Source organism: Geotrypetes seraphini, chromosome 9 (assembly GCF_902459505.1).
Source record: "Geotrypetes seraphini chromosome 9, aGeoSer1.1, whole genome shotgun sequence".
Lineage (NCBI taxonomy): Eukaryota > Metazoa > Chordata > Amphibia > Gymnophiona > Dermophiidae > Geotrypetes > Geotrypetes seraphini.
Genome location: NC_047092.1, coordinates 128,248,201 through 128,267,659, shown reverse-complemented (window position 1 = coordinate 128,267,659; position 19,459 = coordinate 128,248,201). Strand labels below are relative to the sequence as shown.

The 19,459-nt window shown below is 39.7% G+C and overlaps 1 protein-coding gene across 5 annotated transcripts in view; it reads right to left on the bottom strand.

Annotated features, from left to right (window-relative positions):
* LOC117366745 (ephrin type-B receptor 1) overlaps nucleotides 1-19,459 on the bottom strand; it is a 908,513-nt gene that overhangs the window by 301,239 nt on the left and 587,815 nt on the right. For all 5 annotated transcript variants that reach the window (XM_033958536.1, XM_033958537.1, XM_033958538.1 and 2 more), the window contains one exon: nucleotides 4,335-4,670. In XM_033958536.1, coding sequence (XP_033814427.1) covers nucleotides 4,335-4,670 — 336 coding nt within the window. The remainder of the gene's footprint in view (nucleotides 1-4,334; nucleotides 4,671-19,459) is intronic.

Genomic DNA, 19,459 nt, shown 5'->3' with positions numbered 1-19,459 from the left:
TAGGGGTTTACGTATACAAAAAGCCCCTACATTGTTTGCATATGACTGTGAATTTGTGAACAAATGGTGTGCGATCTTGAACAAATGCAGCATGGATCTCATGTTACTGATCATAGAGCACACAACCAAATTAGAAACTGAGCTTAAAGAGAACATTAATCAGATGTTAATGAACATCAGAAGTTCTGGCATCTCTGAAACAGAGTTCATAAAACAAGAAGAGGATCAACGGATTTCCCATGAAACATATAAAAATAAAATTAAACAAACTAAGATAAAAAAATATAAGCGTGACGAAAGAGACTATTCAACCAATAAAGTCTACTTGTGGATGTTTAAATCAACTAATGGATCTCGACCTCAACAGCCTTTTCCTGACGACCAGGGATCTTCCTCCTCCATCTCGGGAAGTGATAGCTCTGGATCTAATTCGGGTCCAAAAAACTATTACCCACAAGGAAATCGGGGCCGTCAAAAATATCGCGGCAATCGAGGAAAAAGGGTAATATTTCATCCTCAGGGATACTAGGGTCCTCAGACCAGGTCCCAGAAGAACTTTCAACCGTAATTAATATAACTGGTACCACAATTACTCCTGATTCCCTGTCATTATTAGAACTGGGTCTAGGTTTTGTTCCAGTTAAACGGTATGACCCTTTTGAGACCCGTTTGGCTCTTTATAAATTCCTGCGTAAACTCCACACTCAGCATTATTTTTTGGACAAAGAACTTACTACTGATTCATCCTTGATAGCACGTAAATCTGGATGGCACCCACCCCTTCCTCTCCACCCAAACTTAACAACCTGGATGGATTTAGTGCTCCATGATGTTGAAGTATTAGAAGAAAATTCCATTTCTCCTTCAGACAACCTCACTAAATGGCAACGGCTTGCTTTGAGAGATTTACGTAGTAATCAGGACATTGTAATCTCTCGCGCCGATAAGGGCGGTGCCATCGTACTACAATCTTGTACGGACTACCTAGCAGAGGTAACCAAACATGTAGATGATAAACAGTTCTACAAAAAATTACTGAATGACCCTGTGGTTGAATTAAAAATCTATATATCTGGTATTGTCTCTCATGCTTTAAAGAAAAAGATGATTACAACTAAAGAAGCTGCTTTTCTTTGTCCTCCATTTCACAACACTCCACGAATAAGGTTTCTACCGAAAATTCACAAATCCATTTCTCATCCTCCTGGGCGTCCCATCGTCTCGATGACTCACTCTGTGCTTGAACCCCTTTCCAAATTTTTGGATTTATTTTTACAAAAAGAGATTTTGAATATTAGATCTCATGTCAAGGATAGCACTCACATGATTAATATTCTGAATTCCATTCCGCAATCTCAAACTGATGGGCTCTTGATAACGCTAGACATCAAAGCTTTATATACTATGATCCCTATTTCAGGTGCATTAAATTTGCTCCAACAAATATTTGTTAACCAAACTTTTTGTCAGCGGATCTCTTCAGCTTTCTTGATGGAATTAGCAACATTGGTGCTTACCAAGAGTTATTTTTGGTGCAATGGGGAGTTCTATCTACAAATCCATGGGATAGCCATGGGGGCATCCATGGCTCCCTCTGTTGCAACATTGTATATGGCCCAATTGGAGGAACAATACATCTACACCTCCTCTTGGTTTCAGAATATTACAGTTTGGAGACGCTATCTAGATGACATTTTTTTGCATCTGGAAATCTGATGTTCATACTTTCAATTCCTTTCTTGAATGGTTAAATCATTTAGATCCTAATATTCAATTCTCCGCTACCATCAACCATCAGGAGATACCATTTTTAGACATGGTTATCTTTAAATCTCAGGGGGCATTACTAACAACAATTTTTCGCAAACCCACTGACCGCAATAGTCTGCTCCGCTACCACAGCTTTCACCCTCATCAACTCAAGAACAGTCTGCCTCACAGTCAATTCTTACGGTTGAGGAGGCTTTGCCATTCCACTACTGAATATAAGATCCAAGCTCGGGTATTGAAGAAACGGTTTCAACAACGTGGATACCCTAAGCATGTAATACGACGAGCATACACGCGTGCTAAATATGCGCATAGACATCTACTCTTGCAATATAAACAAAATCCTGACGATGATAACCTGTTGGTATGTGTTCAACAATTCTCCCACCTGGCTTATGACATCAAGAATATTGTTCTTAAACATTGGCACATCATTAGATTGATCATGGGGAAGGATTATGGCCCGCCCACTTTTGCGTTCAAAAGAGCAAAAAATTTGGGGGATCTTATTGGTCATTATAAACATAAACGAAGTGAACCTTTTACAATTAATGGTCACTACAGATGTGAACAATGTCAATGGTGCGAGTATGCATTGACAGGGGAAACTTGGTCTCATCCCCATACTGGCCAGGTTTATACTGCTAAAACGAGAACTAACTGTAAAACTGATCATGTGATCTACATGATCGTCTGCCCTTGTCCAAAAATTTATATAGGTCGTACCAGCCGGCCCATGCATATTCGACTTAATGAACACAAGTCACGTGTCAATACCGGAGTTGAGACTGCCCCTTTGGTCCGTCATTGGTCTCTAATGAAACATAAAATCACTGATTTAAAATGGCGCATTATTGATGCGGTTCATGTTGGGTGGGAGGGAGGAAACTATGAACACAATTTGAACATCAAGGAATTGCGATGGATGTTTAAGCTCAACACCATGTATCCCCATGGCTTAAACTTAACTAGTGATTGGCTCACAGCGAGCATATGACTTTACCATTAAATGTCTGTGGTATACGAGTTAAAGGGCTGCGGGGGTGGTGTGCATTGGTCAGTTTTGAGTCACATGACCCATGAGTTTTGTTCATTAGCTTCCATTTTGCCGGTGTGTTTTTACTTCCGGCTCATAAACCATGGATTTAGCATTTAGCTAAGATAGTATACTGCTCTGGTAAGCATTGTGGCGATTTTAAAATTTCAATATTGCTGGGTTCTTAAACTTTAAACCTTAAAATTTCAAACTAACATAATGTTTGCTCTTTACAGCGTTCTCCTTCCCCGACCCTGATGAAATAATGAAACGCGTCGGTGGGGATTGAGCCAGACCCAGTTTATTAAGAAAAAGATAAGTAAAAGCTACTTTTGCTATTATTATAGTATTAAGCACAAGCACTTTATAACTTATAAAGAAAACCATAAAATAATATATTGAATGAAAAAAAACGCATAACACAAAGGTTCTTATGAGGACAGCTACCATACGCTAAAATCGTGTGGCATTCTGAAGAACTTTATGCGATAAGAATGGTGGCTATCTCAAGTTAAGTTTGTTCATTGATACGAGATTTTGTGCACTTTCTTTGTACAGGTAGCATTTTAATGTGCTTTTAAGTTTTTCTAATGAGGTTTTTCCACGTAAATAGATTGGTAAATTGTTCCAAAGCTGAGGTGCTATGACTGACAAAATTTGTAGCTCTTTTGGTACCGATTATTTTTAAAGAGGGGACAGTCAGCAAATGCTGTTCCGTTGATCTTAGAGTCCTGGCTGGAGAGTATGCTATCAAAAAACGATGTAGAAATATTGGTGTGTTGGTTTGTTGGATTTTGAAGGTTATCAGTGCAATTTTATAGATTATTCTGTGTGAAAATGTTAACCAGTGTGCTTTTCGTAGAAGAGGTGTGAACTTTGAGGCCTTTCTGGACTGTATCATCTTATCATTGTAGCTCCAGCCGGGGTTGACACCACTTTGAAGAGCGCCAACTCAAACCTTAGCTCTCCAAGATCCACTCCATGTCTCCTTGAATCTGTGTGAGAGGAACATAGCCCTTCTCAAACAGAGTAGCACTGGGATTTACCAGCTTTGTAGAGAGGGTAGATGGTTGGATACCAGTGTCCTTTGGATTCAGGGCTAGTAGATTAAACTCTCTTGCATCAGTGGAATGATTGGAGCTGCCAAAGCTGGCCAATACACTTCCTGTTGCCAGTGTTTCTGCTCCTTGCAGACTCTCCTAAATTGGCAATGTCTCCAAATGGATTAGTTGGCTACTGTCTGGAGCAAAACCTTAAGTGCCCTATTCATGAACTTATTGTCCTTCCAAACGTTTAGAAAACCTGTAAAATCTCTTTTGTATGACAATTTTGGCTAAAGAAACCCAACCATACTAGTTATATAATTCCATTTGTATTTCATCAGCGTCTGGCAGATTCTCTTTGTTGTAAACCGCTCTGAACTGTTAAGGTATAGCGTTCCCCCCCCACCCCACCCTCCCCAACCCATATTCATGTTCTAATTGCATACAAATCATAGAGCAGGATTTATATTTCTTAAAGAACTCACCGGCCTGATTTGTGGTGATATTCACAGAAACATGTTGTGGGGAGAAGGGGCTCTTATTGGAGACTCCATTAACTGACTGGATCTCAAAGGTGTAGGGCGTATGGGCCATGAGACTGCTGATGAACACCCTGGTCTCAGTCAGACCCATCTGTCTTGGCACAAACTCGACATTATCATCACAACGGGAGCAGCTACGACGGTCAGACCGACATTTCTTGCAGATGATATTGTAGGTTACATCCTCACGCCCTCCTGTCTCTCGAGGAGGATGCCATTCCAAAATGATGGAAGTTTCATTGACAATGGAGATAACATTTCGGGGACCAGAAGGAACACCTATAAGACAAAAAAATACTTTCAATAAATCTCTTAGAAAGTTTGAAAATTGGAACCATTAGCACTCTTTATTTTCACATATTTGTTTCAGTTGCTTTCAGAATAATACTATTGGCAATTTCATTGATATTCACCAGTGGAATAGAGGAGTGGCATAGTGATTAGAGCTGCTTCCTCAGCACTTTGAGGTTGTGAATAAAGAATGATATGAGGACAAAGTTTTCTCCATCCCCGCGGAAACTCATTTTCCCATCCCAACCCCCATTCCTGCAAGCTCCGTCCTCATTTGCACAAGCATCAAACACTTTAAAATCATAAGCTTGTGCGGTTAAGGCAGAGCTTACAGGAAAGGGGCAAGGACAGGGACAGCAATAAAACTCATGGGGACAGGGAAATTGAGATTCTGCAGGGATAGGGACAAATTTGTATCGTATATTGGATGTTTTGGATTACTGGTATCAAAGTGACTGTTTACTTTTCATATCTGACTATTGACTTTGTTGACCCCTGGGGCAGGCATTTTTCATCAATACACGGCCCATGTCAGATCCTATAATAAAGATTACCCGATTGTCCCTAACCTGGATGGTCCTTGGTGCTTTTTGTCCTATGCCCTGGAATGGTAAGATGGAATGTTGTTACTACTCAGGTTTTTACCAGGTACTTGTGACCTGGATTGGCCATCGTGAAGACAGGATACTGGGTTACATCGACCATTGATATGACCCAGTAAAGCTATTCTTATATAATTTACACATGAAACATGCACAAAAACATTAGCACCTAACTTATTACATGTACAATGTAAACTTCTGATGAGGAGTGGATAGGGAAGCAACAGCTTATCCATAATATACAGAGCATTCCCCAGGGACTAGAGGGAATGAGTCGCATGAAGTACTCAATATGAGATTAAAGATGGCTTGACTCCTGCAAATGCCTAAGTTATTCTTGCCACTACAGGTCACAGGGTGTCAGCATAACATGAAACTTGTAAACATAAACTGTACTCTTGTTCTGTTCATAAAACAGCACAAGGAACCTTTTCAAAGCTATTTGTGATACTTAATTGACATGAAATAAGATTGATTTTGTTAATATTTATTTTCTCCAACTAGATCACATTTTGCTTGAGAAGCAAAGTATACTGCCATTGGTAATTGCTATGATAAACTATGAGAGCTGGTTACTATAAAGATGAGGTACAGAAAAAAAGAGGCTTTTTATTTCAAACAGCAGTATTCCAATTGGCTCTCAGGAGTCTATTGGGAAATAACTCTGATGAAAAAACTTTCAAGCCAAGCTGAGAAATGCAGCTCTGATACTTTCTTGCAGTAACTGATCACCTCTAGAATAGAGAATATTCAGCCATTAGCATAGTTTGGTTACATTATCTAAAATGCTATAGTGTGGTTATATTATGGACATGTGATACATTCCGTAGTATATGTTCTGGACATCAAATTTTCCAAATGTTTTGCTTCCTTTAAACAAACTGGTGATTATGATAGGCCCCCTTCAAAATAAATACAAATATAATTTCCCACTGACTATATCATGTAGGAATTTTGAGAAACATGATGGTATCTTTAATTGACTGCGACATGTTTTCATGCACAGTGTTTCTGATATGCTGTGATAGTTCACCATGGTTAAAAGTGTTTTCCTACTGATTTCCATTTGTACTCAGTGTAAGGTGCATCTCGTTGCAGTGTCCAACAATAGTAAGCCAGCATTGATAGATTCCAGTTGCCCTGATATCTTTTTTTCTACAGTGGCAATGTCCTGGTGAAACCTTTTGCCATGTTTGTCGCTGATTGCACCAAGATTTACGGGGAAGAAGTCCAAGTGTGAATGTAGAAAATGCATCTTCAGTGACATGTTGCACTTCATGGTTTTTTATGCTTTAAGAAGTTTGTCAATCAGTTGAATATGGTTTGGTGCTCTGTAACTGCCAAGAAAATTTTCAGTGATATCTTTGAATGCTTTCCAGGCGATTTTCTCTGGCCCAACTAACAGATCTTCAAATATCTCATCATTGATAATGTGTCTGGTCTGTGGACCAACAAAAATGCTTTCCTTAATCATGGCATCAGTTATTCTTGGAAACATTTGTCTTAGATAGCGAAAACCTTTGCCTTCCTTGTTTATTGCTTTTACAAAATTTTTCTTCAGTCCAAGTTGTGTGTGAAGAAGAGTCAAAAATATCTTTGTCAGGTCAACAAGTGGTTCACGTACCACATTTTTAAATTCTGGAACCAAATTCTTATGGATTGGTCAGTTATTTTGAATGTAATGCAACTCCTTAGTATGGCTGTCCCATTCACAAATAAAACAACAATATTTGTTATGTCCAAGCTGCATTTCAGGTAGCATAGCTACTACTTTAAGATCACCACAGATGTTCCAGTTGTACTTTGTGTACTGGATATGTTTTAACAACAGTTCCAAGTTTTCATATGTTTCGTTCATATGTGCAACATAGCAAATATGTATCGACGGATAGACATTGCCATTGTATAACAAAACAGCCTTGAGGTTTAACACTGACAAATTAATAAAAAGACACGACTCCTATGGGTCATGCGTACAACCCAAAGCTGTGAATAACCCTTCAATGTCACTACAGATACAGAGGTTTTTAACCTGTACAAAGAAATTTGTTAAATCATCTTGGTGGCTTCGAAAGGCAGAAATTTTCATACCTGATGAGAGCAAACACCATCCCTGCAGTCTTGAACCCAATAATTCGGCTTTTGACAAATTTGAGTCCCTGACCAGGTCGTTTAATTCTGATTGTGTTATAAGATGAGGCTCTTCATCCAAATCACCAGGTTTTTAAAATAAATATAAATACCATAAAATATTAATTTAAATTGTGATAAAAGTGCTCAGTACCCATTCTCCCGCATTGGAACCGCTGAAGATCATTAGTGACCATCATTACACTTTTGAGTCCTTCAGTGTCCACCAACCATATATTATTAATTATAATGCTAATCCATTTTAAACAGACGAGGCTCACCAGACGTACATGGCTCAAAATCAGGATCAATGTCACTGTCAGTGCTTGGCTAGTGCATTGCAGATTCTTCATCGGTTTCATTAAACACCATTTCTCTTGTGGCTTCGGTACCGGAAGACTGTCATCACGAGGCACTGCTCTCATGGCTGAAGGAAGAATGGGGTATTCAATTGACTTCTTATTTTTACCAGAGAAGCCAGATACATTTGTTAGACATAGGTAACAGTCTGTCAAGTGATCCTTCTGTTCTTGCCATATCATTGGGATAGCAAATGACATTGACTTCCGAGTACCTCGGAGCCAAGCTCTAAGACTGATGGCATATCTTGCACAACAAATGTGAGGAACCCATGGTTTGTCTTGATCACCAATCTTGCAAATGAAGTACAGCTCATATGCTTTCTTAACAAATCGAGTCATGGTACACCTTTGAGGTTTTAAGCATGTACTCACTACAAATGTAGCAGAATATATTGCAGCTTTTGTAACATCAGTGAGACATTTCTGATGTCACAAATTGTCCTACAGCAATTAATAAGTAACTGACTTACTAATTAAGTTGCTAACATAGACAATACTATGTCTTGAAGCATCAAAATATACCCGAACTGACAGACACATAATGAAGATTGTCCCTGTATGCAAACTGCTTTTCAGGCACATCCATCAAACACATGTACAAGCATGTCCAGACTGCATCATTTCCATGGACATTATGCAACCTGCCCTGAATGTATGCCTGGATATGTCCACATTATAGCCAGAAAGGTATAACATGAGCAAAAGGCCTATATTAATAATTAGGCTAAGAATTAATTGCATTAGCCTGAAAGTATAACAAGAAATTGTAAAAATGTACTTTTTTGTTAAAGGTACAGGCGGAATATAAGCCAGTAATGTAATGTAATGTAATAATTTTAAATGTGATTTTCATGATCAGCAGCCAAAAATCTGTAAGATACACCTGAAAGTGTTGAAGAAGCAAAAACTTTGTTGTCCAATGCTATGGGAGTGTTAAGTATCATTGCAAACTTTGTACAAGAGATTCACAAAGTGCTCAGTTCTGGCTGTCTAAAGGTGTCAAAGAAGCAGTCTAATGGGGAATCGGGTTCATCTTCAACTGCAGCCTAGGCAAGTCACTTAACCCTCCATTGCCCCAGGTTACAAAAACTTAGATTGTGAGCCCTTTAGGGACAGAGAAAGTACCTGCATATAATAGAAACATAGAAAACATGATGACAGATAAAGGACAAATGGCCCATTCGCAGGAACCATTATCTCTTCCTCTCTCTAAGAGATCTCACGTGCCTATCCCAGGCTTTCTTGAATTCAGACACAGTCTCTGTCTCCACCGCCTCTTCCAGGAGACTGTTTCATGCATCTACCAACTTTTCTGTAAAAAAGTATTTCCTAGCTGAACAAGATCTTTGCCGGCTACCGGAGTTCAAGCCACTCGCTAAACCACCAGTGGTGACAATGGACTCGCTATGGTTTGCAATCGACAACCTCCAATCCCTATGTATAAACTTTATTGCACCTTTGACTCAAGTATCAACTAAGTTAAAGCATTTAGATGCTTCGGTACAGAATCATCAGGAGAAGATAGGAGAAATACTGTTCTAGTCAAGAGACTAGAAACACTATTAAACAGCAAGCATTGGATAAAGCTTTTCTCCTCGGAAAATAGAAAATCTGGAGAATCAAAATTTGAGAATTTTGAATTTTCCGGTGGCTAAGTATAAATCCGCTAGAGAGATCTTCAGAGATTTCTTGTTATCTACTTTAAAAATTTTGGATACAAATATTCCACCTACTCAAAAAGTTTATTACCTGAATAAAACATTGAGATGAATGGTATTCCTCAGCAGGATTTATCTGCAGTATTGGAGACATCTGAGGTTGAAACAATAGGGAGAGCCACATTGATAGTTTCATTTGTTTTTCATCAAGACAAAGAATCAATTTTAAGATTGTATTACACTATGAAACAAGTATCCTATCTTGGTGAAAAAATCTATATATTCCCAGATGTTTCTAAGTAGACTTAAATAAGAAGGAAAAAATTTCTTGTTTATCGTGAAAAGGTTGTTTCTTTGGGGGCTACATTTCAACTGAGGTTTCCTTGTAAATGTTTTATTCTGTACCAAGATACCAAATATGTTTTCTATGAGCCAGAACAGCTGCGTTTCTTTCTTGAAGGGAAAGGGGTGTCTGTTGCATCCTAAGAGAGTCTATTGTTAACTGTGTCGGTACATATATTAGTAGTCGAAGGTATCTATTTTATTTCCTTGAAATAAGATGATGATTTCTTTATTTGTTAGATTTCATTCTCGTCAACTAGCTTGAGGACTATATACAATTGAGCATTGTTTCTTTTGATTTAAATTTAAAATCCAACTGTTAAATGGGTTGGGATTGTGTTTTTGGTTGCCAGAATTTCTGTAAAGCATTATTGCTTGTATCATTAACAATCAAATAAAAAAAGTATTTCCTTAGATTACTCCTGAGCCTCCTGAGCCTATCATCTCTTAACTTCATCCTATGCCATCTCATTCCAGAGCTTCCTTTACATCATGTAGGTATTTAAACATCTCTATCATATCTCCCCTCTCCTGCTTTTCCTCCAAAGTATACAGACTGAGATCTTTAAGTCTGTTCCCATACGCCTTATGACGAAGACCACACACCATTTTACAAGCCTTCCTCTGGACCGACCCCCAACCTTTTCATATCTTTTTGAAGGTGTGGCCTCCAGAATTGTACACAATATTCTAAATGCGGTCTCACCAAAGTCTTATACAGGGGCGTCAATACCTCATTTTTCCTACTGGCCATATCTCTCCCACTTTGATTGTACCACAGAAAAGCAGTATATCAAATCCCATTACCCTTACCCATTACAAACTGTGCACAAGATATTCATAATGGAAAATCGGCACCGACTAGTGTGGTACTGTGTGATTCTATAAAAGGCACACTATATAGAATTGTGCTTCGTGCCACCTATGCAGCCTTAGACATCACTAGGCATCCTAACTTTTAGGCATACCATATTTATGCCAGGATTTTCTTGGCCTAAAGTTAGGTGCCTAAGTTAGAAGCACAACAGAACCGAAGTCAAAAACGGATGCCTATCTCAAAAACACGTCCATGATCCACCCCCTAACCATGCCCACCTTTAACTTCATGCTCCCCCACCTACCACCTAACTAGGCATCTAGTTTTTATAGAATCACGTTTTTCGAGTTAGGCCAGGGGTAGGCAATTCCGGTCCTCGAGAGCCACAGGCAGGTCAGGTTTTCAGGATATCCACAATGAATATGTATGAGATGGATTTGCATGTACTACCTCATTGAGATGCAAATCTATCTCATGCATATTTATTGTGGATATCCTGAAAACCTGACCTGCCTGTGGCTCTCGAGGACTGGAATTGCCTACCCCTGTGTTAGGCGCCTAACTTTCAATCAAGTTCAATTAATGGCCCTTAAGGTGTTAAGGGCCAATTATTGGCACCAATTAAGCTTATTAATGAATTAAGTTAGTACCTAACTTTAGGCAGACTTTATAGAATTTGCCCCAAAGTGTTTAGTTCCAGCTATCTAAATGTGCATCTTGCACATAGTAACTAGCAGCATGGTAGAAAACAAGCAGAAAGCAGAAAGTTAAGAGGCTTTTTTTTTCTTTTGAGCAAAGGAACAAGTTTTCTTTTTCTCCCTATCCATGCACTTGCTACTCAAAGTCTTTGAGTTTCCAAAATTCAGTTAAAGTTTAGCTGAGAGATCTGATTGGCTGATCAGGCCATGGTGCTTTCTGTCATGAGGATCTATTTCTGCATGTCTCACTCCCCAAATCTTCCCCAACTAAATGAGTTAACATGAAAGAAAATACCAGAAAATACTCACTGCACCAAGCTTCAGTCTTACATGGAAGACACAACATTGCCCCACTAGAAGAGGGGGGGTATTGAGAGAACATATCAGCTCTATAGTCTATATCAGCTCTATAGTCATCATGGGTACTTGAGATAGAAATTCAAAGTAACCATATTAAAACTGTCACAAAATGCCCAGCCCCTTCTTTTAAAACCGTAGAGAATTGCAATAAAAGGAAGATCTAGTTTCCCTTCTTACTCACTGCCTTCCCTCCCTCTCCTTTCTCTTTTTTCCCTTAATTATATTCTAATAGGCACTTTTAGTGTCGCTTTGGTCTGTTGCCAAGGTTACTGGAAATGAAAGTATTTTGATCAAATGGCTTAAAACTGCTGTCCTCTTCCTTTTTTTTATTTAAAGAAAAAGAAGAATCCATTTCATTTTATTTATATTTTTCCTCTGGCTCCAATAAATTTACTCTTGGTGGCTCTTCTGGGTCTCCAACGTGTACTGACGATATTCCGGATGCTGTGCACACTCTGGTAACGTGGCTGAAACCCATGTTCATTTTGGAGCAAAGTGGTATATAATACATATCCATCTGTATTAATCTAATAGGGATTTTATAAAGGCAGCTTCACCAACAGAGAAGAAAATGGGCAATATGCTTGCAAATAAATAAATAAAACTAAATAGGAAAGCCCATCATCCTGTGAGAAAAGGATAAAAAGAGGCTGATGACGACATGTGGATAGATAGCACTTTTATCTAATCAAAAAAATTGAGATATAGACAGGTCAGGTAAATGGTGCTTAGAAGGGTTCTGAGTGATCCTAATCAGAATAGATACAAAGTTATAAAGTAACTTTACAACTGATCATCTGTATTGAGAGGGCAAAAAGCTCCTCTTTTATAAGAATACAAAGGTACCGACGAGGGGCCGATGAAAAATTCTCAGCCTAACCAAGATGAGAATGATATAGAGCCATGAAACTTACAAGTTATTCCATACTTTTTTTGACACTTTTTGTTTCATATCATTGAAATGAAAAGTGGATTAACTTGTAAATTTCATGGCTCCACATCATTCTCTCTTCTTGGTTTGGTTGGACAAAAATGTGGTATAAAGATGGACGATTTAGCGACTTGGATGATCAGATCTGCAGGACGTATAATTAGACGATTTTCGAAAGAAAAAAAGTTTTGGATGTATTTTTTGAAAATGTGTCCTAGACTGTTTTTTACTTTGGACGACTTGTGAGTTAGACGAAAACGGACTTAGATGTTCCTTTCGATTATGCCCCTCATTTAGTCCAGCTACTCGGCAGATGTAAATATATGTGAATAAAGTATGATCAGAAAACAACTAAAATGTTAAATAGTAGTGTTCAAGCTTTTGTCTGAAAAGTGGTACTGCAACGTGGGAATTTTTTAATATCCCCTCTTTAACTCAATTATCACAAATACTTTCAAAAGTACATATTACTACTTTGTGGCTGGACCCTTTTCCTTCAGATTGGTTGAAAATACAAAGACACTGATTTCTGCCTCTTGTTTTACCCTTAATTAATTTGAGTCTTATTACAGGGTATGTACCTTCAAAATGGAAAGCCGCTGCTGTTCATCCAATTATTAAAAATTAAGCATTACCATCAGCTCAACTTGAGAATTATCCTCCTATATCCAATCTTTGCATCATTTCAAAAATAGTTGAATATGTGGTATTTGAACAGCTTGTGAAATTTGTCAAAGATACTTTATTATTACATCCATGTCAGACAAGATTTCAAAATACACATAGTACAGAGACAACTATTACAGTTTTGAATAGTGAACTACATGCTTCACTGGATCCTGGAAAATTAATTCTTTTGGTCTCATTGGACTTTTCTGCGGCATTTGATTTGGTAGCTCATGAACTCCTTATTGATTGACTTCAATCAATTGGAATTACAGGTTTGGAATTAAAGTAGTTTATATCTTTTTTGAAAGATAGAACATTTAAGGTTTTTACTTCACCTGTGTCCATATCATTGCCATTTAAATTAATCTTTGAGGTTCCTCGGGGTTCTGTACTGTCCCCATTGTTATTTAACATGTTTTTAAGCCCATTATTGATTATAATCCAGGAGAAAAATATTAAGACTTTTTCATGCACATTACATCCTTTTGATTTTTCCAGTGACCCCATATAATATAGATTTAGTTCCTCTTCATCTTGTGTGCAAAATTCAGTAGCAAAGCTTCTACATAAGGTTAAAGCATATGATCATGTAACTCCTTTATTGATAAGTTTGCATTGGTCCATTATAATATAGCCTAAAATTTAAAATTGTTTGTTTGACTTTTAAAGCTTTACATCAGACAACTTCATCGTATTTGGCAGCTATGGTTATTCCGTATACTCCATCACATGCATTACGGTCATTAGATGCACATAGGTTGGTATTTCCTTCAATAAAAATGGCTCATCATGAACATAAAAATAGCTTTACAGGGTCAGACCAATGATTCATCAAGCCCAGTAGCCTGTTCTCACAGTGGCCTATCCAGGACTCTAGTACCAGGCCAAAACCCAAAGAGTAGCAACATTCCATGCTACTGATCCAGGGCCAACACAGCATGGTTTAAGCAGGCACGAGCCTTTCCTAACCATTAGAACCATGTTGAATATTTCAGTGGGTTCTAGTGGATATATTTTAGTGCAGTTGTGTGCAGAAGCAGTACTGGTACAGCAGAAGAGCAGGATGGATGCAGGTCTGTGTACAGAAGACCAGTATCCATACAGCAGAAGCACTATATAAAACGAGTGCAACTCCAGTTCTTGTTGAAAGGAAAGCGATATGGCTTTCAGGACAACCAAAGTATGTTAATTAATTAGCCATCAGCCAAAGGTATGCAAATATTGTTCTTAAATATTCACTGTGATGCTCCAAGTTTGGATGGAATCTCAGGTTATGGTGAAGGAGTTATGAGGCTCAGTACTGCTACAGCAAAAAACGTGCAGAAAATGAAGGATTCACATGTGTAGTGGTTCTCATCCCAGGTCTAAGGGCATACCCAACCAGTCTGATTTTCAGGATATCCACAATATGTACGAGTTAGATCTGCATACATTTGAGGCAGCGCATGAATAACTAGCTCATTTATATTAATTGTGGATACATTGAAAACTAAGTTGTCTGGGTATGTAACAAGGATTGGGTTGAAAGATGCTCACATAGAAGGAATTTGGGGATGGGTCACAATCACTACTCCTTCTCTCTCTGCTACCTGCTGCCACTTCCTCTGTTGGTGAATTTCTAATATCAAAACTACATGGGGCCAGTGTGTTTTGCAAGGCTGAAAAGCTTCTATGGTTTCAACTTCAGAGGAAGCTAGCACAGGGGGAGGCAGCAGCAAGTAAAAAAACAATGTTAATATGATCCCTCTCAATGACTACAAATAATCCTAGGGGGGAAAAATGATGCCCACAGGGGAGGAGGAAACGGAAGGTGATGATGCCAGAAGATATAATGGAAAGCTATGAAGTACCATGGCAGGGTGAACCCAGTGGCAAGTATGATACTACATATGATATAGAGCAGTGTTCTTCAACCTTTTTACACCCGTGGACCGGCAGAAATAAAAGAATTATTTTGTGGACCGGCAAACTACTAGGACTAAAATTTAAAAACCCCGTTTACGCCCCATCTCCGCGAGCTCGGTCCCCGCAAACCATCTGATCCCATCTGCACAAGCCGCAATTATGATTTTATATTGAACGTATTTTATTAAAGTATAAAAAGAAACAATATTCTGAACAATTGTGATTTTATAAATACAAATATACAGAGCACGGACCAACAAAACCCCTGTCTCCCCTCCCCTTCACATATATCCCCTCTACTATCAAGAAAACTGAACAAGCCAAGTTATTATAGAATGCTACATAGAAATATCATGCTAACAGAATACTGCAGTCCTCAGTTATGTCTCTAGCAGGATATATATTTCAAATCTGATATATTCTAATGAGAAAATAGAAATAAAATTATTTTTTCTACCTTTTGTTGTCTCTGGTTTCTGCTTTCATCTTCTTTTCACTCTTTTCCTTCCAGGTCTGCCCTGTCTCTTCAATCCAGCATCTGCGCATTCCATCCAATGTCTGCCTTCTCCCCCTTCCATATGTATCTGACTTCTTTCTATGCCCCTCTCCCCTGTCCATCCAGCCTGTTCCTCCTCTTTGATTTGATTTTATTTCTTATATACCGCTATACCGTGAGGTTCAAAGCGGTTTACAATGAAGATAGATTAAAGATACATTAAAATAAAATAAATAAAAATGGTACTTTGGATTTCCCTAGCTGTCCCGAAGGCTCACAATCTAGCTCTCTCCTTTTTACATCATTCATTCCAGCTTCACTGCCTTCTTCATTTTTATCTCTCCTACACCAGATCTAGCATCTTTATCCCTCTCTCATTTCTCTGCTGACCCCCTTTCCAGCATCAATGTTTCTCTACTTTCTCATTCCTTTCTCTCCCCTTTCCCTCATCTGATCTCTCCATTCCACCTTGACCCCTTCCCCTCCTGTAATCTCCCTGCCAGCTGTTTCCTTCCTTTTTTCTTTCTACCTTCCCTCCTTCCTTTTTTTCCCTTCTCCCTTCCCTCCTCCCTCTATCCAACATTAACTCTCTTCCCATCCCTTTCCCTCCTCCCCTCCCAGCAGCATCTCTCCTTCTTCTCCCTTCCCTCTTCCCTCTATCCAACATTAACTCTCTTCCCATCCCTTTCCCTCCTCCCCTCCCAGCAGCATCTCTCCTTCTAATTCTCTCCAAGTCCAATAACAGCTCTCCCTTTATCCAGCAGCTTCCCAGCCTCCTACAGTGGCTTCCTCCCCTTCCAGCAGCTCTCAGTACTTGCCTGCAGGAAGTTGCCGGTAAATCACTGCCCTGGCAAGTAGGAGAGCTGGTGGGAGGGGAGACAGCCACTGTGAAGGCTCCCCAGGATCTTGCTCGCACACGTTGACCATCTCCCTTCACCTGCACCTGTATCTGCAGCTCTCTCCATTCTACTCGTGACTTCCCCGCGGCCCTCTTCAGCAACTCGGCAGGGGCTGCGATCAAGACAGGCTGCCGATATCGGGACCTTCACTCTCTGAGTCCCGCCTATTTTGTTTCAACTTCCTGTTTCCTAACAGGCGAGACTCAGAGAGGGAAAGCCCCGATGTTGGCAGCTTGTCTTGATCGCCTGAGGCTGGGAGGAACATTAGTCGGGAGGAACCGCAGTCGGCAGGAAATTTAACTGCCGACTGGATCTCGCCGGCCCTGCGCGGACCGGCAGAAATTTTCTGCGGACCGACACCGGTCCGCGGACCGGCGGTTGAAGAACTGTGATATAGAGGACACTACACTGATATAGAGGACCTCTACTCATGCAGTTGAGGTGCTCCATTAAGGACGGTTCAGTCAGTGGTGTAGCCATGGATGGGCCTGGGTGGGCTGGGTTCCATCCAATTTGGACTCTGGCCCACCCAAAATTGTGGAACTCTTGCTGTGGCTTGTGAGGATCACAAAGCTGAACACTTCCTTCTCTTAGGCAGCTAGTATTCTTTCAAATAGTAGTCAACAGCACTTCCTCACGCTGATGCCCACACTAGCCCCTCTGCACATGCTCAGTTTTCAAGCACATGCAAGCATTGAGCATGTGCAGCCTGCTGGCAGCAAAATCAACTCAAAGCAAGTGCTGTCAGCTGCTGTTTTGGAAGAGAACTGGTTGAGAGAGGAAATTTTCAACTGGCAGGGTTTAGGGATCCCCCGTCAGCTCAGGTATTTAATATTTTTGCTTTGCAGAGAACAGGATTGGGGGGGGGAGGGGTTGAATTCTGTGCCCATCCAACCTGGGCTCAGGCTTACCCATGAAGTTTACCCAATATTTGCCTGCACTATGCCTAGCTTTAACAGCCTCTCACTTTCACAAGCATTAACATGTCACCCAAAAGCAAAAAGGAGAAAAAAAATATACTGCAACATTATAAAAACACTTAGCGCACCCAGTATCCCCCATAAGACTGAGGAGAATTAGAAACCTTTTATGTTCTGAAATATAACAGTGATTATTTTCAGACAAGGCTTTCGAAACTCCATCTCACAGACACTCATTTTAAAGGACTGTAATTACCTGTTTTCAGATGATTGGTTAATTTTTTTTTCTTTAGTAAAGCAGATCGCTGAATTGCATTTCTGTTTTCACTCCTATTATTACTGTTTTTCCACCTTGCCCCTTGTTTCCTCTTATACCTTCTCCTCTCCTACACACAACAAGCTACCCATCAGCTGCTACTTCCATCATCTTCTACCTCATTTTTTCTATGAAACCTTTGAAATAAGGAAAATGGCATAGCCTCCTTAGTCTCTTGTCATCCTGTCTGATGAGTCTGCATCTACACTAGTGTCAGGGAGCTGACATGCTATTCATACCTTCAAATCAGATATTACTCTATGCAGTGGCACAGCAAGAGAAGTTGGTGCCTGGATCGATGGTGCCTGACATCACTGCACCATGCGCTACTCCACTCTTCCCTGCCACTTGAGCACTCCCTGCATACATCTTGAAATGTTTGGAGGTGGTCTTGGCTTCCTTCCGACGTCACATCCTGGTACCATGGGGGGGGTGGGGGTGGAGAGGAGGACAGGTGCCAGTGACAGCTTTCCCCATGAAGATAATGCCTGGGGTGGTCTGCCTCTCCCCCTATTATACCATTTGACTCTATGATTCCATTTACCCAGTGAACAGTTTTCATTAATTCTATCCTACAATATCATATCCTCAGTGAGGCATCCTCTATGGCAGTGCTTCTCAACCCAGTCCTCAGAGCATACCCAGCCTGTCAAGCTTTCAGAATATCCACAATGAATACATATAGGGTTACCATATGGCTCCAGAAAAAGGAAGACGGATTGAGACATTTGGGTTTTACTTCCATAGAATAATAGAATATGCATGAGAGAGATTTGCCTGCACTGCCTTCTTGGTATGCAAATATCTCTCTCAGGCATATTCATTGTGGATATCCTGAAAACCTGGCCTGCCAGTAGATCTCGAGGACCGGACTTGGGCAGCCCTGATCTAGTGTATATATATACCTGCCTGCATCCAATGCTTCCAGAAGATCTTAGACTTGCCAATTAGAGTTTAGCCATAAGGATTGACATGTGGATTTTTCTACTGAAATATCTGTTAAGTTGTTTATAAATTTCAAGGTTTTCCAGGTGTCAAATAAAATACTATTGTCCCTAACATAACTGGACAAATTGATACTCAACACATGAAACAACCGTAATGGAGACATAAGTTGCCACTCTAAGTAAAGCCAATCAGGGAGATGTTCCATGAGCTCAGGAAGGATCCAATACATACCCTGACACAGTATATAGGCCTGATGGTACCTATAAAAATTCAGCAAATTTACCTCACTCACCACAATTGGTTTTTGTAAAGATACTAAAGCTATTCTTGCAGTTTTACCCAGCCAAATAAATTTGGTGAGAATATTATTCAATTTCTTATAAAAGGACCCCTGAAAATAAACTGGCAACATACCCATTTGGTAGCAAACCACAGGCAAAATCATCATTTTAACCATTTGGACTCTCCCCCACCAAGAAAGATGTAAGGGGTTCTATTGCTCACACATATTTGATTTACTCACCATACCCAATCAATGTAGATCATCCTCCCAATGGTAGATTCTTATATTCAGCCATCTCAAGAAAATATAAATTAGCTGATCTAGCTAATTTAATAAGCCAGACTGGGACACTTTAGAAAACTATTCAATAAGTACATGAAAGTAATTCTGTATTTTAGATTCTTGTTCCCCAGCAATTATGAAAGTAGCCCCACTGAATTT